The sequence below is a fragment of the Haliotis asinina genome, chromosome 1, assembly GCF_037392515.1.
Source record: "Haliotis asinina isolate JCU_RB_2024 chromosome 1, JCU_Hal_asi_v2, whole genome shotgun sequence".
NCBI lineage: Eukaryota > Metazoa > Mollusca > Gastropoda > Lepetellida > Haliotidae > Haliotis > Haliotis asinina.
The window spans coordinates 90,331,975-90,355,818 of record NC_090280.1 but is presented as its reverse complement, the minus strand read 5'-3'; the positions used below and the strand labels follow the sequence as shown (position 1 = coordinate 90,355,818).

The window sequence follows — 23,844 nt, the reverse complement described above, 5'->3', positions numbered from 1 at the left end:
TAGGTTCCCATTTGGCATTTCTCCTGTCTGGAGTAAATACTCAACATTATAAATTAAGGTCTGTAGTGACAAATGTATTACATGTTATGTAATATGTGCATGTAAGTGATGCAAGAGGGTTTATCAGCTGAGTTACAAAAACACATATCGACCAAAGGATCAACCGATAACACACAGATTGATTAATTACTTCCATAGCGGATTTGTCAAAAAGGCAGTGTTTATGAGTGTAGATTTACGTAATCTATTCCGAATACACCCCGTCATAAAGTACGAGTGTAAAAACAACATCCTTCCTACAAAGAGTTAACCGCCACTGCCTTGATTGATTGATTGTTGCTCATTATTGGCTAACTCTTGGCGGACATCATACAATTAGTTGCCAGGCGTGCTGTCCTGGGTGAGCAGTGAGATTATGTATAGACTAGTGTGAAAATTTCTCAAACGACATAACGTATGAATCTTTTTGCCAAATTTGACTTTTCCTGCATTACCAATATAAGCACAGAAGACCTGAACCAGTGTTTAACGGGTAGGGCGAATATATGGCTTTGTGAGTAATGCAAATACTGGGCACAGTATTAGTTGGATTTTGAACAAATGGCTGACGACATCAGCTGTACCTTATTAGGTTAGTGAGAACGGGCAAACAGTCTCGGCCATACTTAGTGGTACACCGAACAAAATATTCTTTAGAGTTGTCTCCCTTAGATTGTTGAAACACGTCTTCAGCCGTGGTAACATCTGTCAAACTCCATCCACAGACACAACAATAGGAACGTAAGTTGTGACGTGTGGGATTCTATTGGTATTGATCGAGAGATATCTAAATCTATGATCTAGGAAACTACTACGCACCAACTGTTATCGTGATTTCAGCTCCCACTGTTTCTCGACGGGTTACTAAACGAAAAGGAAAAAATGATCAGTAAATCGATCCACTCCAAACAAACCTCTCCGCATTATCTAACAATATTATAATACTTTTGGTTGGTTTTGACTTAGTCTTTTAACTCACACTTGGTGTTGAGTATCGACATCCGATAAAGTCTAGGCAGTAGACGACTCCCTGCCAGTGTAATTGTAAGCTATTGTATATTTAACCATATCCACTGGCATGAAATAGTTTTCCTTTGACACGAATGTACAGAATATAAAACTCCCAAAAGTTTCAGCAAGACCACAGGGCTGGTTTAGATGTAAAACTGGACCAAAACGTACCTGCCCAAAAACAAATATGAATTTCCTTAGTATAGCTAAATTGAAACTCATAAAATATTGACAAATATAATACGAACTTCATATGCATGTCTAAATTTTAACCCGACTGTTGGGCAGGTGAATTTGAGATTCCGCAGGCAGGTATTTCGAACACTGGATTATCTTTCTGTGCTATACTATGCTATACTAGGCTATACTATGCTATACTATGCTATATTAGGGGGCACAGACGGCCCACAGTTACTAGTTCTCATAACCTATTGTATTTTTAGATGTAAAATTTAGGAGATAAACATACTGTGTTGGAAAATCAGAGGAATATAAAGAAAGTATAATAGCTCTAAATTTGATTTAAAATCGAACACATAGTGTGAGGTTTTAAATACAAAATTTAGAGCTATTATAATTTCGTTATATATGTCTGATTTTTGAACGCAATACGTTTATCTCCATTCTACCATAACCATGCTATTCAAATTTTAGACAAATACCTAAAGTGTTGGAAAATCACAGGTACATAACGTGATTATATACCTCTGAATGACCTTGATTAACCAATGACAATCCAGTATTTACTAAAGTCATAGTAGAATACCTTTTTAACAGGAACTTTACATTCTTTGTCAAAGATTTAGTTCAGCATGTATAGTCCCAAGGCAGTTAAGATTGATATGACATGACACTGAAATGACAATAATCAAGGGAAACAAATACCAGTGCCTTGAGCATGCACTAGTTACATTGATATGTGCTACTTAATATCCTGTAATATGTTGTTGTGTGTTCTTTTCATAAGGAGTATTTTTTTGCTTATTAACTATTAGTTGTTTCAAACTTACATACCACCCACTGGTAAAAAATTATGTCCAAATCAATTCTAGTCTAGAATCTTTTCAGTTAAAAATTATCTGTATGTTCTACACAGTGTATTCAAGAAACTTCTGTTTGCGTGTATGTTTGACACTTAATACTGCACTAATAAATATTCTTGCCACATATATGACAACAGTATGTAAATAATTGATACTGGACCAGACAGTCCAGTGTTAGACATCATCAGGTACAAAGACGTATACTCCAAAGCATTCCTGTTTTATACAGTGAACATGTGCATGATTTTTTAACTTAAATAATTGTCACCTCATCAGAGCTAATGACAAAAAATAAAGAAAACTGAGTCAAAATTCTCAAACTGCAACCTTTGGAAAGTGAGTTTTCTGAAGTTAGGGTTTGCAAATCTACTGAAAAATGGACAAACTCTATAGCTCCTATCAAGATCACTTGTAACTTGTTAATTCAACAATTCAGTGTTAGATATGGAACATTTGTTCAAAGACCAAAAAGATGAAATAGTTTTTCCTTACTTGTTGCTTTAGTAGTGATCTGGAAGTATAGTATTCAGTTATGAGGATCCTTTGCCTTAAAGGGTAGTGGAGTAGCCCAGTGGTTACGGCATTTGCTAGGTACCTGAAGATCCGAGTTTGATTCCCTTCATGGGCACAAAGTGTAAAGCACATTTCTGGTGTCACCTGTGATATTGCCGGTATAATGTTGAAAGCAGCATAATATCAAACACACCTTTTCTTTGCCCTACATAGAACTGACTGCATAATAATGACATCTGTTGCAGACATTTAATGTTGGTTCAAGAAAAACTTGAAAAACTATCAGGAAAAGCTTGAGTGCACCTCAGTATAATAGGTATGTGGGTTCGCCAAGTGGTTAAAGCATCCCCTCGTCACACTGCTCAGTCCCCTACATGGGTGCAGTCTGGAGTCTCCAGCTATGATGTTACTGGAATATTCCTAGAACTAAACTCACTCACTCACTCACTATCACATTATAATGTAGATGGCACTTTTGGAGAAATCACATTTATGGATGTTCAATATTTGGGATTCATGAGATCACTTTCTAACTTATGCTCAAAATGTCATTGAGTTTCCTTAGCTATGAATTCATCCAACTTTTCCTGAGCTTATAACCCGTGAAGACCCGGGTAAGCATTGATCCTCAACCTGTGCTTGTCAGATGTGACTAACAGGATTGAGTGGTCAGAACTGCTGACAAGGCAGAAACATCATATCCCAGTTGATGCTCATGTTGTTGATCACTAGATTGTCTGGTCCAGACACGATTCCTTGCAGACCATCTCTGGAATATTGTGACGTAAAACCGACTCACTTACTTATCAGGAAGCATTACGGTGATTACCTTCTGATGTGATTTTGTTATAACTGGCCAGTCTGGCCTGAAATGGAGCGTATTTGAAAATACTGTTGACGGGAAGAATTAGACAACTCTTATTGATATTAATATTATTTATCTGATGTCATCAATATTATGTGATATTAACTCTTTCAATGAAATGATAGTTATAATCTTCTCACACAAATGCAAAGTTAATGGTTTATTTCAATATTCATCGACTGCTATCTGTGTTTTTTTGGTTTTGTGTTTTTCTGTGATTCAAGCACAAATATGTCATATCTGACCAGTTACTTGAAATATGTTGATTTATGTCTCTTTTCTAACTTTACTCAGAGGTACTTACTTCTCTGACATGTGTGTCCATAACTTATCAGTATTTTGTTTATGAAAAGTGATGTCCTTCATTTTTTTCAAAAATATTAATAAATATCTTTTTTCCCATCTGCATGTCGTACATCATATTTCAAAACAAATTAAATTTTGTAAAGTTGTAAAGTTCTTCCAATGATCAGAGATTGCCCAAGAAAATAAAATTTAGGAGCCATGTTTCTTCACTGAACTTGGCACATAAATAGGTCTGGTGGTGAACTGGTGTCTTTTTTGGTACTTTTGGATTTCTGGAAAAAATATTTTTTTGCATTTCTATGGCAGCAAGTTTTACTTTGTCATTGGTGGTATTGCACCTTCCTGGAGTAGAACTTTAAATCCTTTCAGTATTCTAGTTCTACTTTGTTGGTATTCAAGAATCTAATGATGGAACTCAACAGTACCACTCAGTTTCTAGTTAGCATTACTGATGAACATCAACGCTCAGGAAGTTTGTTGTTGATACAAGCATGCTAGTTTGGGCTGCATGGTATAACGATAAACCGCAATACGGAATTGTAACAATTGTTTACTGTGAAACTTTTATAATGTACTGGTTTGCTGACAAATTTTTTTCCGTTCAATCTTTAAACATTAACACCACATATAAGACTTCCACCAATACAACCCCTAAATTTTCATGGTGAGAAAAAAGACATAGATCTGTAATTTGGTAATATGGGTGATAGTGAGTGGGGATTGGGTGAAAGTATTTCCAAATGATTGGTAAGTTGTCCACTTTAAAGTTGTCAAATAGCACAGAAGTTGTTGAACATACATCTAGATTTTCATGCGAACATGTTATGTAAGTCAAGTAACATCTCAGCTTTTGCCACTTTGACCTTCATACTCAGACATGATGTGTTCAGCGCAAAAGAATTTATTAGAATTTAGAAGTTATTGTTTATCAGGACAGTATCCATCGCTGGAATATGACTGGATTATGCATATGCTTTTTATCAGTCATGAACCTTATGGTAGACTGTAGCCAATAAGCATCATTAGGAACCAATCTTTATCCAATAAAATCACTTCTTACAACTCTGAAATACTCCTGGCATGGTTACTGTGATATTATTGATGATTAGAGGTTTCAAACGATACACAAGATCAAATGAATCTTGTCGAGTGTTTTTTATGTGCAGCTTCAAAAATGGAGGAATTTCCCAATGTTGTGTCATGTTCCCAGGTGAAGAGCCACGGCTATCAGGAAATAGCTGACTATGATATGCTACATATGATTTATCAATCTTTGTATAATAATTTTGTCGCCTTTTATTTCTCTTTCATTCCATCAGAAGGCTGCTTCTCCACAATCTTTTACAGGGGATTTAATGTGCTCGCCGTATTTCACGGGCTTCTGCACCAGTGACGTGTGACAATTTGAATTCACATTCAGTTGTCATTTGTCAGCCATCATACATGCATGGCTAACACAGCATCTACCAATTATTTATTTTTCATACCTCACAGACGAGCCCCCTCTCTATAATCTTTCTATATTCTGTACTGCTAGACATGTAATTATTATCATTAAATTCCCTAAGCTAGTAAACATATTGTTACCACTCGCACATAAAGTAAACATATCTTTTGCGTATGAGTTGCAATCTTAAGCACCAGCAAGTAAAACAGTGTGTGAAAGTATTATTATAATCTGTTTCATAAACATTTTATTATCAGAACAGAACAGAACAGAACTTTTTATTACACTCAGGCCGATATCCTCGGCATATGCGGTACAAATGGCATTAAAATGTCAACATAGCGGAATAGTGGTTAGCTGGAAGTTTTTACAGTTTGCATGATACATTTGCAGAATTTGCTTAGGTTTCTCAGGACAGATATCTTTTTACACGTAAATAGTGATCTAAATTTTAACATGTTTGGTCTTTTTACAAAGTTACTGGGTATATACATTGATCTTTCTTTTCTAAAATGTATACATTTAAAAATATAATGAAATTCATCACCAACGTCATTTAAACAACATAATTTACATTTTCTCTCATCTCTTGGTATCCTATTCCATCTTCCTTTTTCAACTGGTAAATGGTGGCAGGAACTACGAAAGTGAAGTAAAGGAATAGCTTTATTAAAGGGTAGGGACGTTAGGTATCTTTCAAATTCAAACTGGGGTTTCATGAGGGAATATGTTTGACCTTTGGGGGAACTGTCCACCTCTGAGCTCCATAGTTGAATAGCATTGTCAATTAAGATTGAGTGAGCTGTATTTTTAATCCAGGAAGTTGAAATAGGAGACTGTGATAACCATACATACCTCAGACCAATATTATTAAGAATAGTCTCCATACACGGTACCCAGCTACAACCATGGGTGCCTTCATTGTGGAGATTATACACGATAGAATACAGGATTGAAGGCAACTTGGGAGAATTCTTTGTACATAGTTTAGACCAAAACGTTACCATGCGGGTTTTAACATCAACAGAGAGTGGGACTCTACCGAGTTCACCATAAAGCATGAAAAGTGGAGTACTTTTTTTAACATGTAGTAGTTTTCTCATGAAACATATATGTACATTTTCAATCTGTTTTAGTTGAACATATCCCCAGATTTCACAACCGTACATTAAAATTGGTTTTACCATAGAATCGAAGAGATATAATTGGCATTGTATTGATAAGTTAAGCGTTCTACTTCTGCATAAGACGAAATGCATGGCTTTAGTAGCTTGTTGGCAGAGATGTGATATAGCTGATTTGAAAGATCATTTTTTATCAAAAATAATTCCAAGATATTTATATTCATTAACATGTTCTAAGGGGATTTTGTGTAGAAGAATATCTTTACGCATATCATTTTTATTACCACCAAATACAAGAATTTTTGTCTTTTTTATATTTATAGTTAATTTCCAAGTTTTACAATAAACTTCAAAGTGATTAATAGCTTTTTGGAGATAATCTCTTGAAGAAGCTAGGAGGACGGTGTCGTCTGCATATAGAAGAACGAAAAGCTTGAGGGAGAAATCTATCATGGTATTGAATGTTTCTGAGTTGATAATTACACTTGGACATTCACTGGACATTAGAAAGGCTTCTAAGTCATTTAAAAATAAAGAAAACAAAACTGGAGATAAATTTTCACCCTGCCTAACGCCAACTAAACAAGGGAAATAATCTGATTCCGCACCTTGTACACTAACGCACGATTTTATACCATTATACATAGATTTTATAATTTTTAGGCATTTGCCGTCTATACCTTGTTCAAGTAATTTACTCCATAGTGCTGCCCTCCACACACTATCAAAGGCCTTTTTGAAATCAATGAAACAACAAAACAATTTCTTCTTTCTATATCTAAATAAATCTATTAAACAGTAGAGAGTAAATATATGATCATTTGTAGAATACGATTTTCGAAATCCAGCTTGTGCTTGTGATAAGATATTTTGATCTTCTATAAAGTTTTGAATTCTGTTACTAAGGATACTTGTAAATAGCTTACCAAAACAACTTATGAGACTAATTGGTCTGTAGTTTTCTGGGTTATCTTTATCACCATTACCTTTATAGATAGGGCGAATTATTCCACTGAGCCACTGCTCAGGGTAGACACCATCATCTAAAATTTTATTAAACAGTTTGACGTAAACAGGTAATAACACCCCTTGAGTGGTTTTAATGTATTCATTTATTATAGCATCAGGACTGCAGGCTTTATTATTTTTCAGATTGGAAATAGCAAGCAAAATTTCTTCACATGAAATTGCCCTATTAAGAAATGAATTACTTTCTTCAGTGTTGACATCGAAGTGATCAGCTATATCGTCAGGTATTTCAGCAGTCAAATCAGAATTTAAATCTTTGAAATATGAATAAAGTTTCTTAAGTGGAGGTACATCTTTATCGTTGTTGCTTATTCGCAGTAGTTTCCAAAACGATTTTGAATCATCTTTTCGTAATTTTGACAGTTTGCCCTGTAAATTATTTCTGTGTAGGTTATGGAATTTTGTCAATGTTTTTTTGTATGATTTACTTGCGTTGATAAGTCTTCTTTTATTTTCCATAGTTTTATTCTTTCGAAATGTAGATTTAGCCTGGTGATATTTTCCTCTACTGACTTTACAGTCGCGACCAAACCAAGGTCTTTGTCGTCGCTTATTTGTATGGGTGACGTTGTCGGGTTTCCTAAAACCAAAAACATATTTAGCACTGTCAATAAAAACATTGTTGATTTCAGAAACAAGATTGGTCAATGATACATGATCACCTGTTGCACAGTTATCAATGCCAGATAAAATGTTGTCAATTTCATCTTGACGGGAGTCAATTGCACGATGGAATTGAGAGGCACGCCGTTTGTTCCAGCGGCGGTGGGAGCACGTAGAGTCCGTGTTATTGTCAATTTCTGGTCGTGATTGACAGTTCGGAGCTATTATACCACACATGTTAACACTCAATTTCAATGCGCAGTGAGCATCTGAGAGTACAGGGTCAAAATCCAGTACACTGAAGTCTGTTATTGTTTTCAACATATTAAATGAGCAGATGCAGTAATCAACTAAGCTGCAGCCTTTACAAGTAGTTTTGCCAATGTATTTATCATCACCAAAGCGTCCATTAATGATAAACAAATCATTATTTCTACAAATATCAATTAGCTTATGCCCATGGTTATTTATTCTTCCAGAGTCAGTAGAAAATCTATCAATACCCAATCCAAGTGAAGAGAACATAGATAATACATCTCTTTCATTAAAAACATCTTCTGGAATACCAATGTTATCACATACAGAGTGTGAAAGTTGAATAAAATCAGCCAGGGTCTTAGTTCTAGCGTTAAAATCACCTAGCATCATTATTTCACAATCATTTGCAAATTTATTAAAATCATTTTCCATGTCAATAAAATGGGAGATGTTGTAATAGGGGGAACTCTCTGGTGGAATATATACTGCACCTATAAGCAGATCCCTGTCTATATTTAGTACATGATGTGAAACTCTTATCCACTGAACACATTCTGTGTTTGTTTTAATAACTTTTACATATTTGTTCAATGAACATTTGACTAAAACTGCAATGCCTCCTGATCGCACTCTGGAATCTCTGTTCTTAACATATACATCATAACCAGGCATATCAATATCATCAACATTTCCAAGTTTAGTTTATCAACACCAACTCTGTATAGTTTTGGCAAAAGTATGATGTGACACCTGTATGTGATGCCATTATGTCAACATGTCATAATTATAACATCTGACTCTGTGCTATGATATCATGAGTTGAATAAATAATATGCCTGACTGATACATTCAGTTGTCAGCCATCAGCCATCAGCCATCCTAATGTTTTATTTTTCATACCTCACAGGCAATAAACAAGATGTTTTAAACACACGATGATCGCCATCCATTATTTTGTCTGCTTGGCAAGAGTAAGGCCTGAACCCGCAACAAATTGGCACCTGAACAGGGACAGTCAGTCAACCTCATCAACAACAGTGACAACGACTTCATCAGCATGACATACTTCGTCAACATGACCTACACTGTTAGCGACATCGTCGTGGTTCACTGTCTACACATCTTGTCAACCAAATGAGGTAATACATACAAACTCCTCACTCACATCATTCACAGAGAAACAGGTTCTTGAATTGCCATACTGTAAATACAATGATGAGCTCATGTGATGAACCTTTGTGAATTAGTATTTTGATCATAATGAATAATTAGATTGTTGCACAATCAATATTATTACAGCAACTATATACAGAAATGCAAAGACTTAAAGGTCATAAGTATTGAATGTGTACATGCAATGTAAATACGTGAAACAATGTGAAATGTCTATGAAAGAGATGAAAGTCTCTGATGACAAATGTCAAAAGATGTCCACCACAGATAATTGCAGATATTCACAGATGAACAGTTACCACTTGATCGGTTGATTACAGTTATCACAGTTGGTCAGTTATGCATAAATCTATGTATGTGATTTTATGCACAGCTTATGCCACCGTGTAGTGACTGTGTTTAGTTTAGTTAGTGTATTATCAGCCTTACTGGTTTAAGTCAACTTCATTAAGTTTACTTAGTTTTAGTTAGCTTTGGTGGTTTAAGTTAGCTTAGTTAGTTCCTTATAACAAGTTGATTTTCTGTAAAAGCGATGAAGTATTCTTAGTGTTATACTACTTGTGCAATATTGTTTGTTTATATTATGATTGTGTGAACACGTCTGAAACATACACTTGCACCAACAGGTCAGTTTTGCACACGCCTTAGTCATCACATTGTTTCCCCGTATTCGTGTTTGTAGGCAATTTGTATAACCTTAAACTTGTAGCTTTATCAAAACTTAGAGTCTTCATTGTAGCTTTATCAAACTTAGAGTCTTCATTGTAGCTTTATCAAAACTTAGAGTCTTCATTGTAGCTTTATCAAACTTAGAGTCTTCATTGTAGCTTTATCAAACTTAGAGTCTTCATTGTAGCTTTATCAAACTTAGAGTCTTCATTGTAGCTTTATCAAACTTAGAGTCTTCATTGTAGCAGAGTCTTCATTGTAGCTTTATCAAAACTTAGAGTCTTCATTGTAGCTTTATCAAAACTTAGAGTCTTCATTGTAGCTTTATCAAACTTAGAGTCTTCATTCTTCTCCCTATCGTGTAGGTATATCCTCACCTTCTCCCTTTGTTTTTGTTCGCGCGGAATTTGTTTTGTTCATGCTGGGAAATGTTTGTGCTGCTTCATCAGTAATTTGATTACTCTTGTTGTTCCCTTGGTATCTATTTATTAGGTTCACCTTCGTTTTGAAGTATATTTTTGCTTTCTCAGGTGTTAACTTTGGTACATTACCATATTACCACTTGTAAACATCAGTTGCAACTTGCATTTTCGCTTTATGTGAACACACGAATTAGTATTTCATGCACTCATTGTACATGTATTACTCACAGTTCAGATACCATGGCACAAGGAGGTGACAATTTGGACGTCAAGTCAGAAGTGAAGAGGATGAAGCTAGGATGTTGTCATACCTACAGAAGACTGGGGAATACAACATACAACCTATTTCTTTCACTTCTGCAGCATACTTTAAACCCAAGCCACATTCGTCTTCATTTAACATTCCTTCTAATGTCCCTACAACAAATTCCTTTGCCATTCATCTTTGCCTGTATTCTAGCAGCCGCCTTGCATGTCCTTGTTCTCATGTGATGATCTGATTCCAAAGGGAGAAACTACATTCAAGAATTACAGTTTGAAGTCCAATGCCTAGGGAAGGATGTGAGTTTGCCTTCTTCGACACTCACTCAAACAGTCTGGAAATTGAGGAGAAGCTGTTCATCTTCTTGTATCCCTAGTGGAGCATGCCACCATCACCGACATCATGCAACATTTGGAAGGATCCTATGGCACCATTATCACAGCAGAATCACGACTTCAGGAATTTCACCAGATCTTACAGCAGGAACGGGAATCAGTAGCACCATGGGCGATACGACTGGAGGACTTGTTTCACCATGCATTGGGCACAGGAGGCTACATGGAAAATTGTGGAAGGAATGCCATGCTCAGGAATAGATTCTAAACTGGACTGAGGAATCCACACTTGAAGGGTGTAGTCTCTTTCACCGGGATAGAAATGGACCCAGAGGAAGTGTCTGTATTGAAGACCTGGCCAATTCCAACCAACGACCATGAAGTCAGAAGGTTTGGATCTACACGATCTGGAAGTAAAAAGGAAACAAAACCTCTTTCTGGGCATTCAGCAGGATGTGTAAGAGAATACTCAGAAAAGCAAGTTTACTCATAAAATTGGGCAAAACTTTGAAAAAATATGAATAGGTGCTGAAAACAATAGATCAGACTATAGATGGCAAGTAGGTTGTTGAGCCAGGTATGATGATGGATAGTCGACTCACCTGGCATGAAATGCTTGCACTGCCGACTGGCGTAAGGAGTCATCTAAAATATATACATGGTGCATGACCACCCCAAAATCGACATGACTGAATTTTATTTGTGTATTTCCCCAGTTTAATTCCCCTAAAGGATTATCATATCTAAGCTGTTATCTCTATCCCCAAGCCTGACCCCAGCCATCGTCTCTGACACCCATGCTGGTTTTGCTTTTCCTTTTTCATTTCCTTACCTGTTTCCTTTTATAGTGATAGTGAGACTCCATGGTAGCTATCTCCTTAATAGTTTCGGCATTAAAGTTGTTACTTTTTACAACAGCTATTGTTTATGATGAAGCTAAGTCTAATTTAAAAATGGGCATTTGAAAAATTGCCCTTTATAATACAATATCATCACACACAAATTTGCATAAAGACATAGTCTGTTCCAAATAAATTGCTCTGGACTTTCAAAAATTCCACATTTCTAATTTCTGCACTAATCTCTCCTCAGTAAAGTGCTCTTTTTTTTATCTCCCTACCACTGGAAATGTAGTCAGGCCCATCTTATTTTAACAGATATTTCACACTTTCGATTATCAACTACATAAATTGTAGAGATAAATGTGAAAAAACCAGTCTTTTTTCTATCTCTGACAGTACTTTACCATGATATGAGCATACAGAATAACTGATTTTGTACCCAAGCCATCACTCATAGAGTGACACGTGTTGAAAAACATAAAAAGTATCAACTTTGGATGTAAATAGAAATATACAGTGTTCACTTTTATCTAAATTTAAGTGCTGAGAAGGCAAAATATGACCAAACAAAATAGCAAAAACCAAACTATGTTAAATTATTTCTCCATCCTTAAGCAAAACAAAGAAGTCAAAAATGAAAGTGATCAATCTGATAATAGTATAACCATAGATGATTATCTTTGAGGTGTCGGGCAGCAAACCAAGTGTGACGAAAATGCTCGCAGACCCCCTCAACATGTTATGTCCTTAAAAAAAACCTGATACCACAATTTGAGAGTATTACAGGCCTTTTCATGATCTCTGCAAACTGAAAATAGTGTTAGACGAAATCAGTATTGGAGAGGCTACGATTTCAAAATAAAACAGCATGTTTTAAGTTGAGCGAAATGCAAAATAGGAGGGAGATCGGCTTGGATGAAAGCATACCATACACACAGCCGATTCGACGGACAATTGACTGGACAAATGCACTGGTATTTCATGTTTTTGCAGATCTCCAGAGGTCTGAAAAACATGTCACTATCGTCGATGCTCAGGATCTTGTGCCGCTGATGTTAATGGTGTTATTTTTTATGATGGCATGACCCCAATTTTCCATGATTTCCTTTTAGCTTCATTGGGATCCAAACTGATCCTAAAAGACAGATGAGATGTCCCGCAGACAATGACATTGTTCTCCCCCAGGGTTGGAAAGTGCACCAACAGCATTTGGTTTTCATTTATCGTTCTTGGATTGTTGGTGATGGTGACCGACTTTGACCGCCTAGGTTCCCGCATTCTTTGGAAAAGATCAAATTTTTGTCGGAATTGTGACAGTATTTATGTTAAAAGTATATAAGTTTAATAACTAAAGTAGTTGTTGATGATTTTCCAATGGATGATTTGCATGATGAGAAAATACTCTTGCTCGATGAGGATGAGGATGAGGATGAGGATGAAACCTTGTTCACAAGCAAAACCTTGAACGACCAACTCTTGACTACGAATGATTATCACAGTACTTTCAGTTGAGGTAGAAATTATTCTGAGCCTCTGTATCGAGACTACTCCAAGTTCTCTATGGACAACAAAGGCATGCTGCGCTTTAGAGCAGATACTAAGGTCTATCTCATGAGCACCCTCCTATGAGAAATCTGCTTGATCTGTCAACTCTGGTTGGAAAACACAGCGTCAACTTCATTCATGCCAAATAAAACATATGATTACAACAGCAGACAACCTAAACAACTTCAAGCCCACATCGTCCAAGATCGGCAAAATGTAAGAATCAAACTCGGCAATGTTTGAGGTGGTCTGAAAGATGTCGCTCTATGTGCCAAAGAAATGTTGGACAGCATAAAAAACTATTGGCTGCATACTGGAACGAACCCTTGCCCGATCTTCAGTTGCCCTTATAGCACTTTAGGGCCTAGGCGAAACCTTGAAACATGTACGCGGAGAACTCGTGAACTACATGGGTAAACTCAAAACATGGTAAACATGGGTAAATAGACAAGCACATCGCTTATGAGAAAACTTGAACAAGCAGATGATAATGATGATGAGATCAAATACATGGATCAATGATTGACAGAAAGCCAGCTGAATATTATTTTATAAGAAACATATATACATACAGGATGGGATTGTTTCCATCCATGGACAAGGCCAAAATGCTCAAACCGCTTGTGACAGATGGGTGAAATCTGGCATTAATTGGAATGAGAAAGGTACATGCAACTAGGTTTGCATATAAAGTACCATAGGGCATCGTATGCCATCGAATGTTTATGGATCGACGGCGTGGACACCACACTTGTGGCAACCAGTGCCAGGGATCAGTTTATTACCTATCATCATGGCTGCCCCTATTGTCCTTGGTTTGGAAATAGTGACTGGGGTACCGGGATTGATGGGAGTAGCTCTTCAATTCAGTTCAAGTCAACAGGCCACATAAAGCACTAAAAGCATGACAAGATCAGGGTTCTAGCTGAAGCCAAGTTGAACATGATCGATGATCACGTTTCCAAAGCACTTACAAACAGCAAAATCTCTTACCAAGAATTCCGTCTGGATTTATCCGAAGTACCACAGAATGAAAAAAGTGATTCAAACCAAGACTCGGAAAATTACTGTGGGTGTTATCATAAATGAGAAAAAAAGCACAGGGCAGACAACCAATCATTTAAATCTTCTCTGTCTGTGCTATCACAAAGAGAGTCTGGAGACAGTCTTTTGATGTTTGGGTTCTGTTTATACTATCGCAAAGAAAGCCTGGAACCAGTTTTATTTGTTGCCTTTTTACCTTGAATAAAGGTCTAATAAAATACAAATATGATGCCCGTAGCTAATTTTAATGATGCTAATAATGATGAATGGGTCAGTATACACTAGAAACAATTGTAGAAACCACAATGCATTATTTTAGAATACAGCATGGCCAGCCTATATATAGATGCATTGGTCCTCACTTTGAAAACATTTGCTGCCTTTTATGATGTGAATAAAAGTCTAATAAGATACAAACATGATGTCCGTAGATAGCTTGATATACACTGGAAACATTTTTTGAAGCCACAAGCCATTATCTTAGAATCAGTGTGACCAGCAAATAAGCGGTGTATAGATTTATTACACATCTGCAGTCCACTAGTGTAAAGGGAACTTCAGCCATGCAGGTATAGTGGTCCAGTCTAGGAAAACCAACTACTTTTTTTTTAACAAAACCAGGAAAACTTATTTTAAGAAAATAAACCTTAAGGGTAATCTGGTCCAGAATATTCACTTATGCTACAACTGAGGATCATGTTCAAAAATCTATTCTATGTTTAGACATTGTTTCTTTGGTAGCCATATTGTATGTGTCAGTTTTCCCTTTTCTCATATATCTCCTTGATAATTGCCTACTGTTTTGATTTTTCACTTTTTAGACAAATTGTTTAATTTATGCATAACAACAGATTTATCGTTCAAAACTGTGTTCCACAGGAGATATCTTTTGTGTGAGATCAGATCTCGTTTTTGCCTCACAATAGTTTATGTAGGTTACCATTGATTGATTGATGTGGATAATTATCAGTGAACGCAACATTTAGCATTTGTTCACAGTCACCTGTGGAAAAGTGTGTCATAATAACGAGCTTCTGTCCCAAATGTTGATATTCGAATTCTCTTCTATTGGCAGGCTGAAGATCTGAACAAGGGGAGACACTCGTGATCTAGTGGAGGGTATAAACAATAGCATGGCGTTTTACTTCCGTCAGCGCTTCTTCATGCTTGTTTTGTTCCTGTCTTTAACAACCTTCATTTGCCTACACTTCCACCTTCACTCAAGCAAGCGGAAGAAGTGGTTGTCCAAGAATAATTTCCTCCCATTGATGCCCACAGATGTCCATGATCATAAAGAATATAAACAATCAAACTCAATTCTTCAGATAGCACAGGCAATAACTGGTGGCCCGGTGCTGATAACTATCATCAATGACGCATATCTTCCTTTCACCCACAGCTGGTTGTGCAATACGAAGTATATGGGCATACACAAACAGGTGCTTATCATTGTAACTGACAAACCAACTCGTGACACACTGACTTGGATGTGGCCAGACATCCATGTTGCCTTAATGCCAGGAGGTCAGGAGTTCAGCGGAGACCAAAACTACAGCCATGTTGGGTATGTGAGGCTCATGATCCGGAGGACTGAGGTCATTCTGGACCTGCTCAAGGACCAGGTGGAGGTCCTTCTGTTTGAGGTGGATTGTCTGTGGCTTGCAAACCCGATACCTGAGTGTCAGAGGGAAATTAAAGGCTTCGATCTTCTTGCCACAAAGGTCAGCAACAGTCCTGGGATTCTTGGAGGGGGATTTCTCTACATGATTCCCAATAGCAGGGTGGTGAATTTATGGGGGATGATGACTCAGAAACTGATGAACCTTGAACAGAAGATTCTGAAGATGGATCCCACAGAGCCATTACCTGAAGGAGACAATGATCAAATATACCTGTCCCGTCTAATCAGTAGGAAATATGGGGGAATAAAAGTGACTGCTGTGTCTTTAGATAAGTTTGCTGATGGTCGGTGGTACAAGATGGATGAAGAGAAAAGGTTGACTCTCCGTCCCCTCATCATCAACAATAACTGGGTTACAGGCAATAAAGCAAAGTTGAGGCGAGCTCGCAAGTTTCACCACTGGTTTTGGAAAGAAGATGAAGAGGAGTGTGATTTGAAATTGGTGAACAGTACCGTGTACTAATATCAAAATGCATTAATGTCATCATGTGCAGGGGGTGGTGTGGTAGCCTAATGGTTAAAGTGTCTAGTCTGCTTATCATGCTGAACTCCTGGGTTCAATTCTCCACATGGGTACAATGTGTGAAGCATATTTCTGGTGTCCCCTCTCCATGAATTTGCTTGAATATTGCTAAAAGAAGCCTAAAAATGTACTCACTTACTGTGCACTGGGTGCCATTGTACGAAAGGGTCCGAGACTGAGACGATTATAATTCCCATGTAGTTTACCGTAGACTTCAGGTTGTTTTGTTCAGTGGCACCCAGGTATCAACATCTCGTGATCAGTATCTATTCATCAAGGTGTACTAATATTTAGGTGTACAATGACACCTATCCGGTGAAAAAATGATTTTGGCTCATGAATCTTGGGCATTAAGTGTCCTTGACACCTGTCAAGGGATCATTACTGTGTACTTTTAGCTTTAAATTATTTCTGTCAGAAAATAAAACTTGAAGATTTCCCATTTCTGTTCACACCAATAACTAATATTATGAATTTGTCAAAGTGACATTGATGTTTGATAGCATCAATGTCATTGATATCAGAACAAGTGTAGAAGAAGAATCTTGATGCTAAGTTTCATGTTAAAAGCATTGAATGCCAGGTTAAAATATGTTGCAAAGTAGGTCAAAAACTGAGAACCTGAAAACTTATGATAAATCCAAATTATGAGAAAAATGAATTCCCTAATTTGCCCCAAAAGGGATCTGACTTAAGAATCCCACACAGAACAAGTAAGAGTTTTCTATACATGTTATTGATAATGACAAGATAATTGAGGATGTCTTCCAATCAAGCACAGAACAAGTTGTGTCAAAGTTTAATGTCTGACAGTTTAAGATAAATTGGTGCCAAGGTGTAGCCTAATGATTACAGCATGTGTTCATCATGCAGAGGACTCATGTTTGATTCCCCACATGGGTACAGTGTCTGAATCCCATTTCTGGTGTATCTTGCTGTGATATTGCTGGATTACTGCTAATATGGACATAGAACTAAAATCTCTCACTCATTCTTAACTTCATCAGTATTTTGTATTTCAAAGGTCCTTTTGAATTTTCTTTGTTTAGTATGAATGTGTGAATACCATAAACAGTAATTGTAATGTTGAAATCATTCAGTCTTCAGCCCTTGTGGGCGTATTCAGTGCTTTTGTTTTGTTCACTGAGTATTGGCTGCTCTTTGAAGTGGCATAATATTCATGATACCAGTGTTTTTGTCTAGTAAACCTGTCTGAAGATCATGCCATGTACTGCATCTAACAGATGGCAGAGACATATTTTTGGCATTTTTTATTTGACATAATATGCTGATGATCAAAGTCTAAGTAAGATTTTAGTATGGTGGGTTGTCTGAAGTTTTCAGTTAAGCCCCTCTCCTTTTGAATTTGTGGAATCAGTAATGTTGAAAACCCAAAATACAAATAACCCTTTCTTTGAATTAATGACATTAACAATTATTTGATGTCACTGAATTCACTGAATTAATGACAAAATAATACAGGTGGTATATTCTTTGTATTACTGATAAAGCTATGGAGCTGGTATTCTTTGAATTTATGATAAGGTTAGAAATGTGATATTCTTTTAATTTATTATCAAGTGAAAGTGATAGTATTCTTTGAGTTTATGTCAGAGTGAAAAAGATAGTATTCTTTGAATTTGTCATAAAGTAAAAAAGATAGTATTCTTTGAATATATGACAAAGCGAAAAATGTGGTACTCTTAGATTTTATGATCAAGTGAAAAATGTGATACTCTTTAAATTCATTATCAACAAAAAAATAGTATTCTTTGAGTTTATGATAGAATGAAAAAGATAATATTCTTTGAATTTGTACCCGTGAAGGTCCCGGGGTAGAATAGGCCTTCAGCAACCCATGCTTGCCATAAAAGGTGACTATGCTTGTCGTAAGAGGCGACTAACGGGATCGGGTGGTCAGACTAGCTGACTTGGTTGACACATGTCATCGGTTCCCCATTGCGCAGATTGATGTTCATGTTGTTGATCACTGGATTGTCTGGTCCAGACTCGATTATTTACAGACCGTCGCCATATAGCTGGAATATTGCTAAGTGCGACGTAAAACTAAACTCACTCACTCACTCTTTGAATTTGTCATCAAGTGAAAAAGATAGTGTTCTTTGAATTCATGAGAAAGTGAAAAAGATGATATTTTTTGATTTATGATAAAGTTAAAAAGGTGGTATTCTTTGAAATTATGACAAAGTTGAAAAGTTGGTATTCTTTGAATGTATCATTAAGTGAAAAAGATAGTGATCTTTGAATTTATCAGAAAGGTGATATTCTTTGAATTTGAGAAAAGTAATTAAGATTGTATTCTTTGAATCGGTAATCAAGTAGTAGAGGTCATATTCTTTGACTAACTGATGAAGTAATATAGGTAGTATTCTTTGAAATACCAATGAATTAATTGAGGTGGTATACTTTGAATTAGCATTGAAATAATTCAGATGATATTCTTTGAATTTGTATTGAAGAAAAAGAGGTGATGTTGTTGAAGTTTACAATAGCGACATATATTTCATTTTTATTGCATTCAACAGATTCATGAAGTAATAGGAACAGTATTACTTCAGTCAGTAACAGTAACAGCTAATTATCTGATATTATCATATTGAAATCTCTCATTGTTAGTGTGATGGAAAATGGAGAATTCTATAGATTTATAACGTCTGTATTTTGTTAAAACTGTTATCAAGCAAATGATGAGCAGTGCCTTGGCAATATGTTTGTATGGTTGATTCTGAACTGGAAATGTCTTTGTATATAATTATTATGGTTTGTTTCTTTTCTTGGTGTTAATCTGTACAAGCATACAGGGTACTTAATGATTCAGAATGTATACTAAATCTTGATGTTTGATGCATGTATTTGTGATGCTTTTGCTTTGGGATGACAGTTTTTATTATATACTAGAAATAGTATTCTTTGTAAACTGTTCAAGTAAAGTATGGGTGATTTTTATGTACTGATTGAAACAATTAAGGGGACGCCACTGCATTGCAATGTTCCTTTACGTACTCTCAGATGACCTCCCACATACTAGAAACAAGTGTTTCCTGGCGTTCTTTGTTACCGACAGGATTTATGTGAAGATTTTGACATTATACTAATATATTGTTACATGCCTTCTTGCCTTTCTTGCCAACACTTGAAGATCCTGTTTGTAATTGGTCTTCAGCAGCCCATGTCATAAGAGGTTAAGAACTGGATCAAGTTGTTGGGTTTGCAGACAAAACATGTCAAACCAACTGAGCAGATCGATGCTCATGATGTTGATTTTTGTACAGTCTGGTCTAGACTGGATTATTTACAGACTGTCGCAATATAGCTGGAATATTTCTGAGTGCGGCATTAAACTCACAAACAAACAAACATACAAATAGAGAAACAAAGAAAACCGTACTTGCCTGTTAATAGAGGTAGCCAAAAATGATTGTATGCAGAGATTCCAACCACTACGATTTTATTGTAGTCGCTATGAATTTTAAGTTCAAACTACGCCAATACGATTCCACTAGAAATACTATGAAATTTGAATAACATTCATTAAAATTCGGATGTATAGACAAAAACATATATTTTCACCCTCACCTCACCTCACCTCACCTCACCTCACCTCACCTCACCTCACCTCACCTCACCTCACCTCACCTCACCTCACCTCACCTCACCTCACCTCACCTCACCTCAATGCATAGCAGGTATTCAAGTTCACTCATAATACTAGCAGTTTAAGATTTTCATAGAAGCTTTACATTGTGGTGTCTTTCTGTAATACAGTAATGTCCCAAACAGAGAGCATTATGTGGGAATTGCTGACCTTGACCCACATTCTATCCATATGATGACAACACCCAAAGATAAGGCTAGAATTGGTCTCCAGCCAACTTATGTTAAGAAGTGACTAATGGGATCAGTTGGTCACACTGAACAAATAATCATGTATTAGTTATGAAGTTAATGCTCATGTTATCAATCACTAGATTGTCTGGTCCACACTTGATTGTGTACAGCTGGAATATAGCCAAGTGCAGCATTTAGAACAAACCAAAAAGCAAACAATCTTGTCAATCCCTACCATGTCACTTTCTGATGCTGTTGTGTGTAAAATGTTTGAAATCATATTGTAATGTGTTCTGTGTTACTCCAAAATGTGCCAGAGAATAACATATATGTTGGAAGTGTTTTACTGGAATGGTTCATGTGAAGTGCAAATTTTTGTCCAAAGCCAAAAAACAATTCATTACACCAGTCAAGTGCAGTCAGTTTAGGCCAGTTGGATGAGATGTGTATCTACAACAAACTGTCTTTGATATTTTTTGTTAATGCATCTAAAAAATAATGCAACTTTCCTAAAGTGGAGTGTATGACAGAGGTACAGTTTGTGACCTTCAAGATATCTTTGTCATTAATATAATTACCCATGAAAATCTGGATGTCATCATTTCCCCATTTGTGTGGGTGAATGCTCATGATGTCAATCACTGGATATTCTGGTCCATACTCGACTGACCTCAAGACCTGGAAATTGCAGAGAGAACAGTTAAACAACAAACAAACAATGATTCTAAATTTGTTTAGGGACTGACTGTGGGGTGCCCATGACTGTAACATCAGCTAACAAGTAATAATTTTATTCATTTTTGACTTACTGTCGGTCAGTGGGTCAGACATATAAAAATGTCACCTTTGACATATTGTTTTATTTCAAACTATTATTATGAGTATGTCATTGTATGTGCTAATTTGTTGTATTGGTGCTTGTTTTAAACTGACATAGCTTTATAATGTTTACACTTTTAGAACTGTATAATTTGTAGTTCTTAAGTTACACTATAGACCAAAGTATGTAAATTTTATATTCACTGTGAAAGCAAGCTAGGATGTTACTACTGACTTTGTTCTGTGGGTTGTCCCAATTTGTCATCCAGAGTTTTAAATGTCACAGTGTCACTTCTAATAATTTAGTATCTGTGAAGGACCAGGGTAGAATAGGCCTTCAGCAACCCATGTTTGCCATAAAAGTTGACTATGCTTGCTGTAAGAGGTGACTAACAGGATCGGGTGGTCAAGCTCGCTGACTTGGTTGACACATGTGATCGGTTCCCAATCGTTCAGATCGATGCTCATATTGTTGATCACTTGGTTATTTACAGACTGCTGAAGTGTAGGTGGAATATTGCCGACTGCGGCGTAAGACTAAACTCACTCACTTACCCACTCTAACAATTTAGCTGAAGCTGTACAAACTCAAGCTGCCATCCTAGGCATGACGACTTCTTGTTGACAGATGTTTGACATGTCTGAATTTCAAACAGTGCCAAAATAGTAGAGTTTATTGTGCTTTACCAAAGTTATGGATGTGTGAATTGTTGAGGCTTTGGCCTCCACTTCAGCTGTTCTGCAGCTCGTGTTCATGATGAAAATAGAACTGCACCTTTTAGTGTAAAGTATAAACACTTTCGGGGTTTATTGGTTCTGCTCACAGGAACCAAACCATATACAGAAATGTAATGTAAAGATGTTAAATCACTTCATATTTGTCCCAAATGAGTCATTTTTGATGAATTAGAATAATGAAAATGTACGGAATGAAAAACTGCAGTTAAAGTTACAATATGTAATTTGGTCATAATGCATATGCCTGTATTGTTTTTTTATGTGTGTGCTTGTCTTTCCCTTGTCATTGAAATATCTAAATATCCAAAGTTTAGACTCACTGAAAACACTCACTTTATGTTGTGTATATATTTATAGTTACTTCAAAGATGAATTTCTCCACTAACTTAAGAGAACCAAGGGCAAACCCTATGCAGATGAATTGCTAGAGGACCATGCATCAAATTGCTGAGAAACGTGTCAGTATCGTAGGTGTGAACAGCAGCATTATGGTGTAAAATGTTGTGAATCTTCACGGAATTTCATCATTTATTGGACTCGTGACAATAGTCTTTTCAGAGTTACCAATTTGTTTGACAATACATCAGTTCATATGTAAACAGTACTTTTAAACAGTATGGAATAGTTTGCAAAATCCAGTGTAGAACTGTTGACTGTTGGAAATGGCTGCTTTTACACTAGTGAGTCTTTTGCTGAGTAGTATATACTGAGATAAAGCATTTAGTGTTATGTCTTCAGAGCATGTCACCATTTATAGCATGATCTTGTATTCTTTTTCAGCAAACTCACTTACCAAATCAGCATTTATTTACCTACACAAATATGTGTATATTCTGTTAAGCAAGTGGGTCCCAGTCAAAATGGACACATGACAAAATGGCTGCAAAACTTCCAAGTCAAAATGGACATACAATATGTCAGTATATTTTAATACTCTTAACATTTGTATTATTTGATATCAGGGTGTAAAAATGAGAAAAGAAGTTATGTCAAACAAAACTTGATGTTTGTTACACATGAACAAATCATTTTAAACAAATAACAAATATATATGTTTGTTCTTTATTCATGTCCAAGCACCTTTTTACTGTTTATTTTTACTGTTTATCAGTTGCTTCTTGTCAAAATCTTGACTTTCTAATAGTCCAGTCAGCTGTCGAGTCTAGTTGAAGCAAAATGTGTGACTACACTGGGCCTGATCGGCTGAGGTGCATCTTGGTTAGGCGTTTCGTACGAAGTGTACTCATCAGACGGAGATACTGGAGGCGCGCGTGCCTTTTCACAGAGAGTCTCGGTGGTGGTGTTATTTGTGACGTCACAGGAGTGTTCTCATGCTGTGACGTCATGGCGGCACGTCTGTCGATGGGGGATTCCCCCCGTAGGAGCATTGCAGCGTGGATTAGCCGTATTATCGCGTTGATTGATTAAGCTTTTTTAATCTCCGCTTGTTTGGGTAAGTGATTCCGATTTGGATTGATGTGAGAACAGAGTAGATTTGGTGACTGTATTGTGAGAAGGAGAATCTGACTACTGTTTAAAATAAGATATGTGTAGATGGGATTTATTTACAAATAGATGGGTGAAACGACATGTGTGTTTGTTGTGTGGAATTGCTGCTCTCTGGATTAGAGAGTCCGGGTCCCGAGTCATCGGCTTGATAACTGGGGAGGAAAAACAACACTACTAGTGAGTGGGTTGCTCTCT

General features: G+C 36.5%; 1 protein-coding gene across 1 annotated transcript; it reads left to right on the top strand.

Moving 5' to 3' along the window:
- The first annotated feature begins 694 nt into the window (after window positions 1–694).
- On the top strand, window positions 695–23,186 carry LOC137255131 (uncharacterized). Its single transcript, XM_067792578.1, has 3 exons — window positions 695–780; window positions 9,146–9,377; window positions 15,606–23,186. The coding sequence occupies exon 3, from the start codon at window positions 15,664–15,666 to the stop codon at window positions 16,672–16,674; it is 1,011 nt and encodes a 336-aa protein (XP_067648679.1). The 5' UTR covers window positions 695–780; window positions 9,146–9,377; window positions 15,606–15,663; the 3' UTR covers window positions 16,675–23,186.
- Window positions 23,187–23,844: the final 658 nt, after the last annotated feature.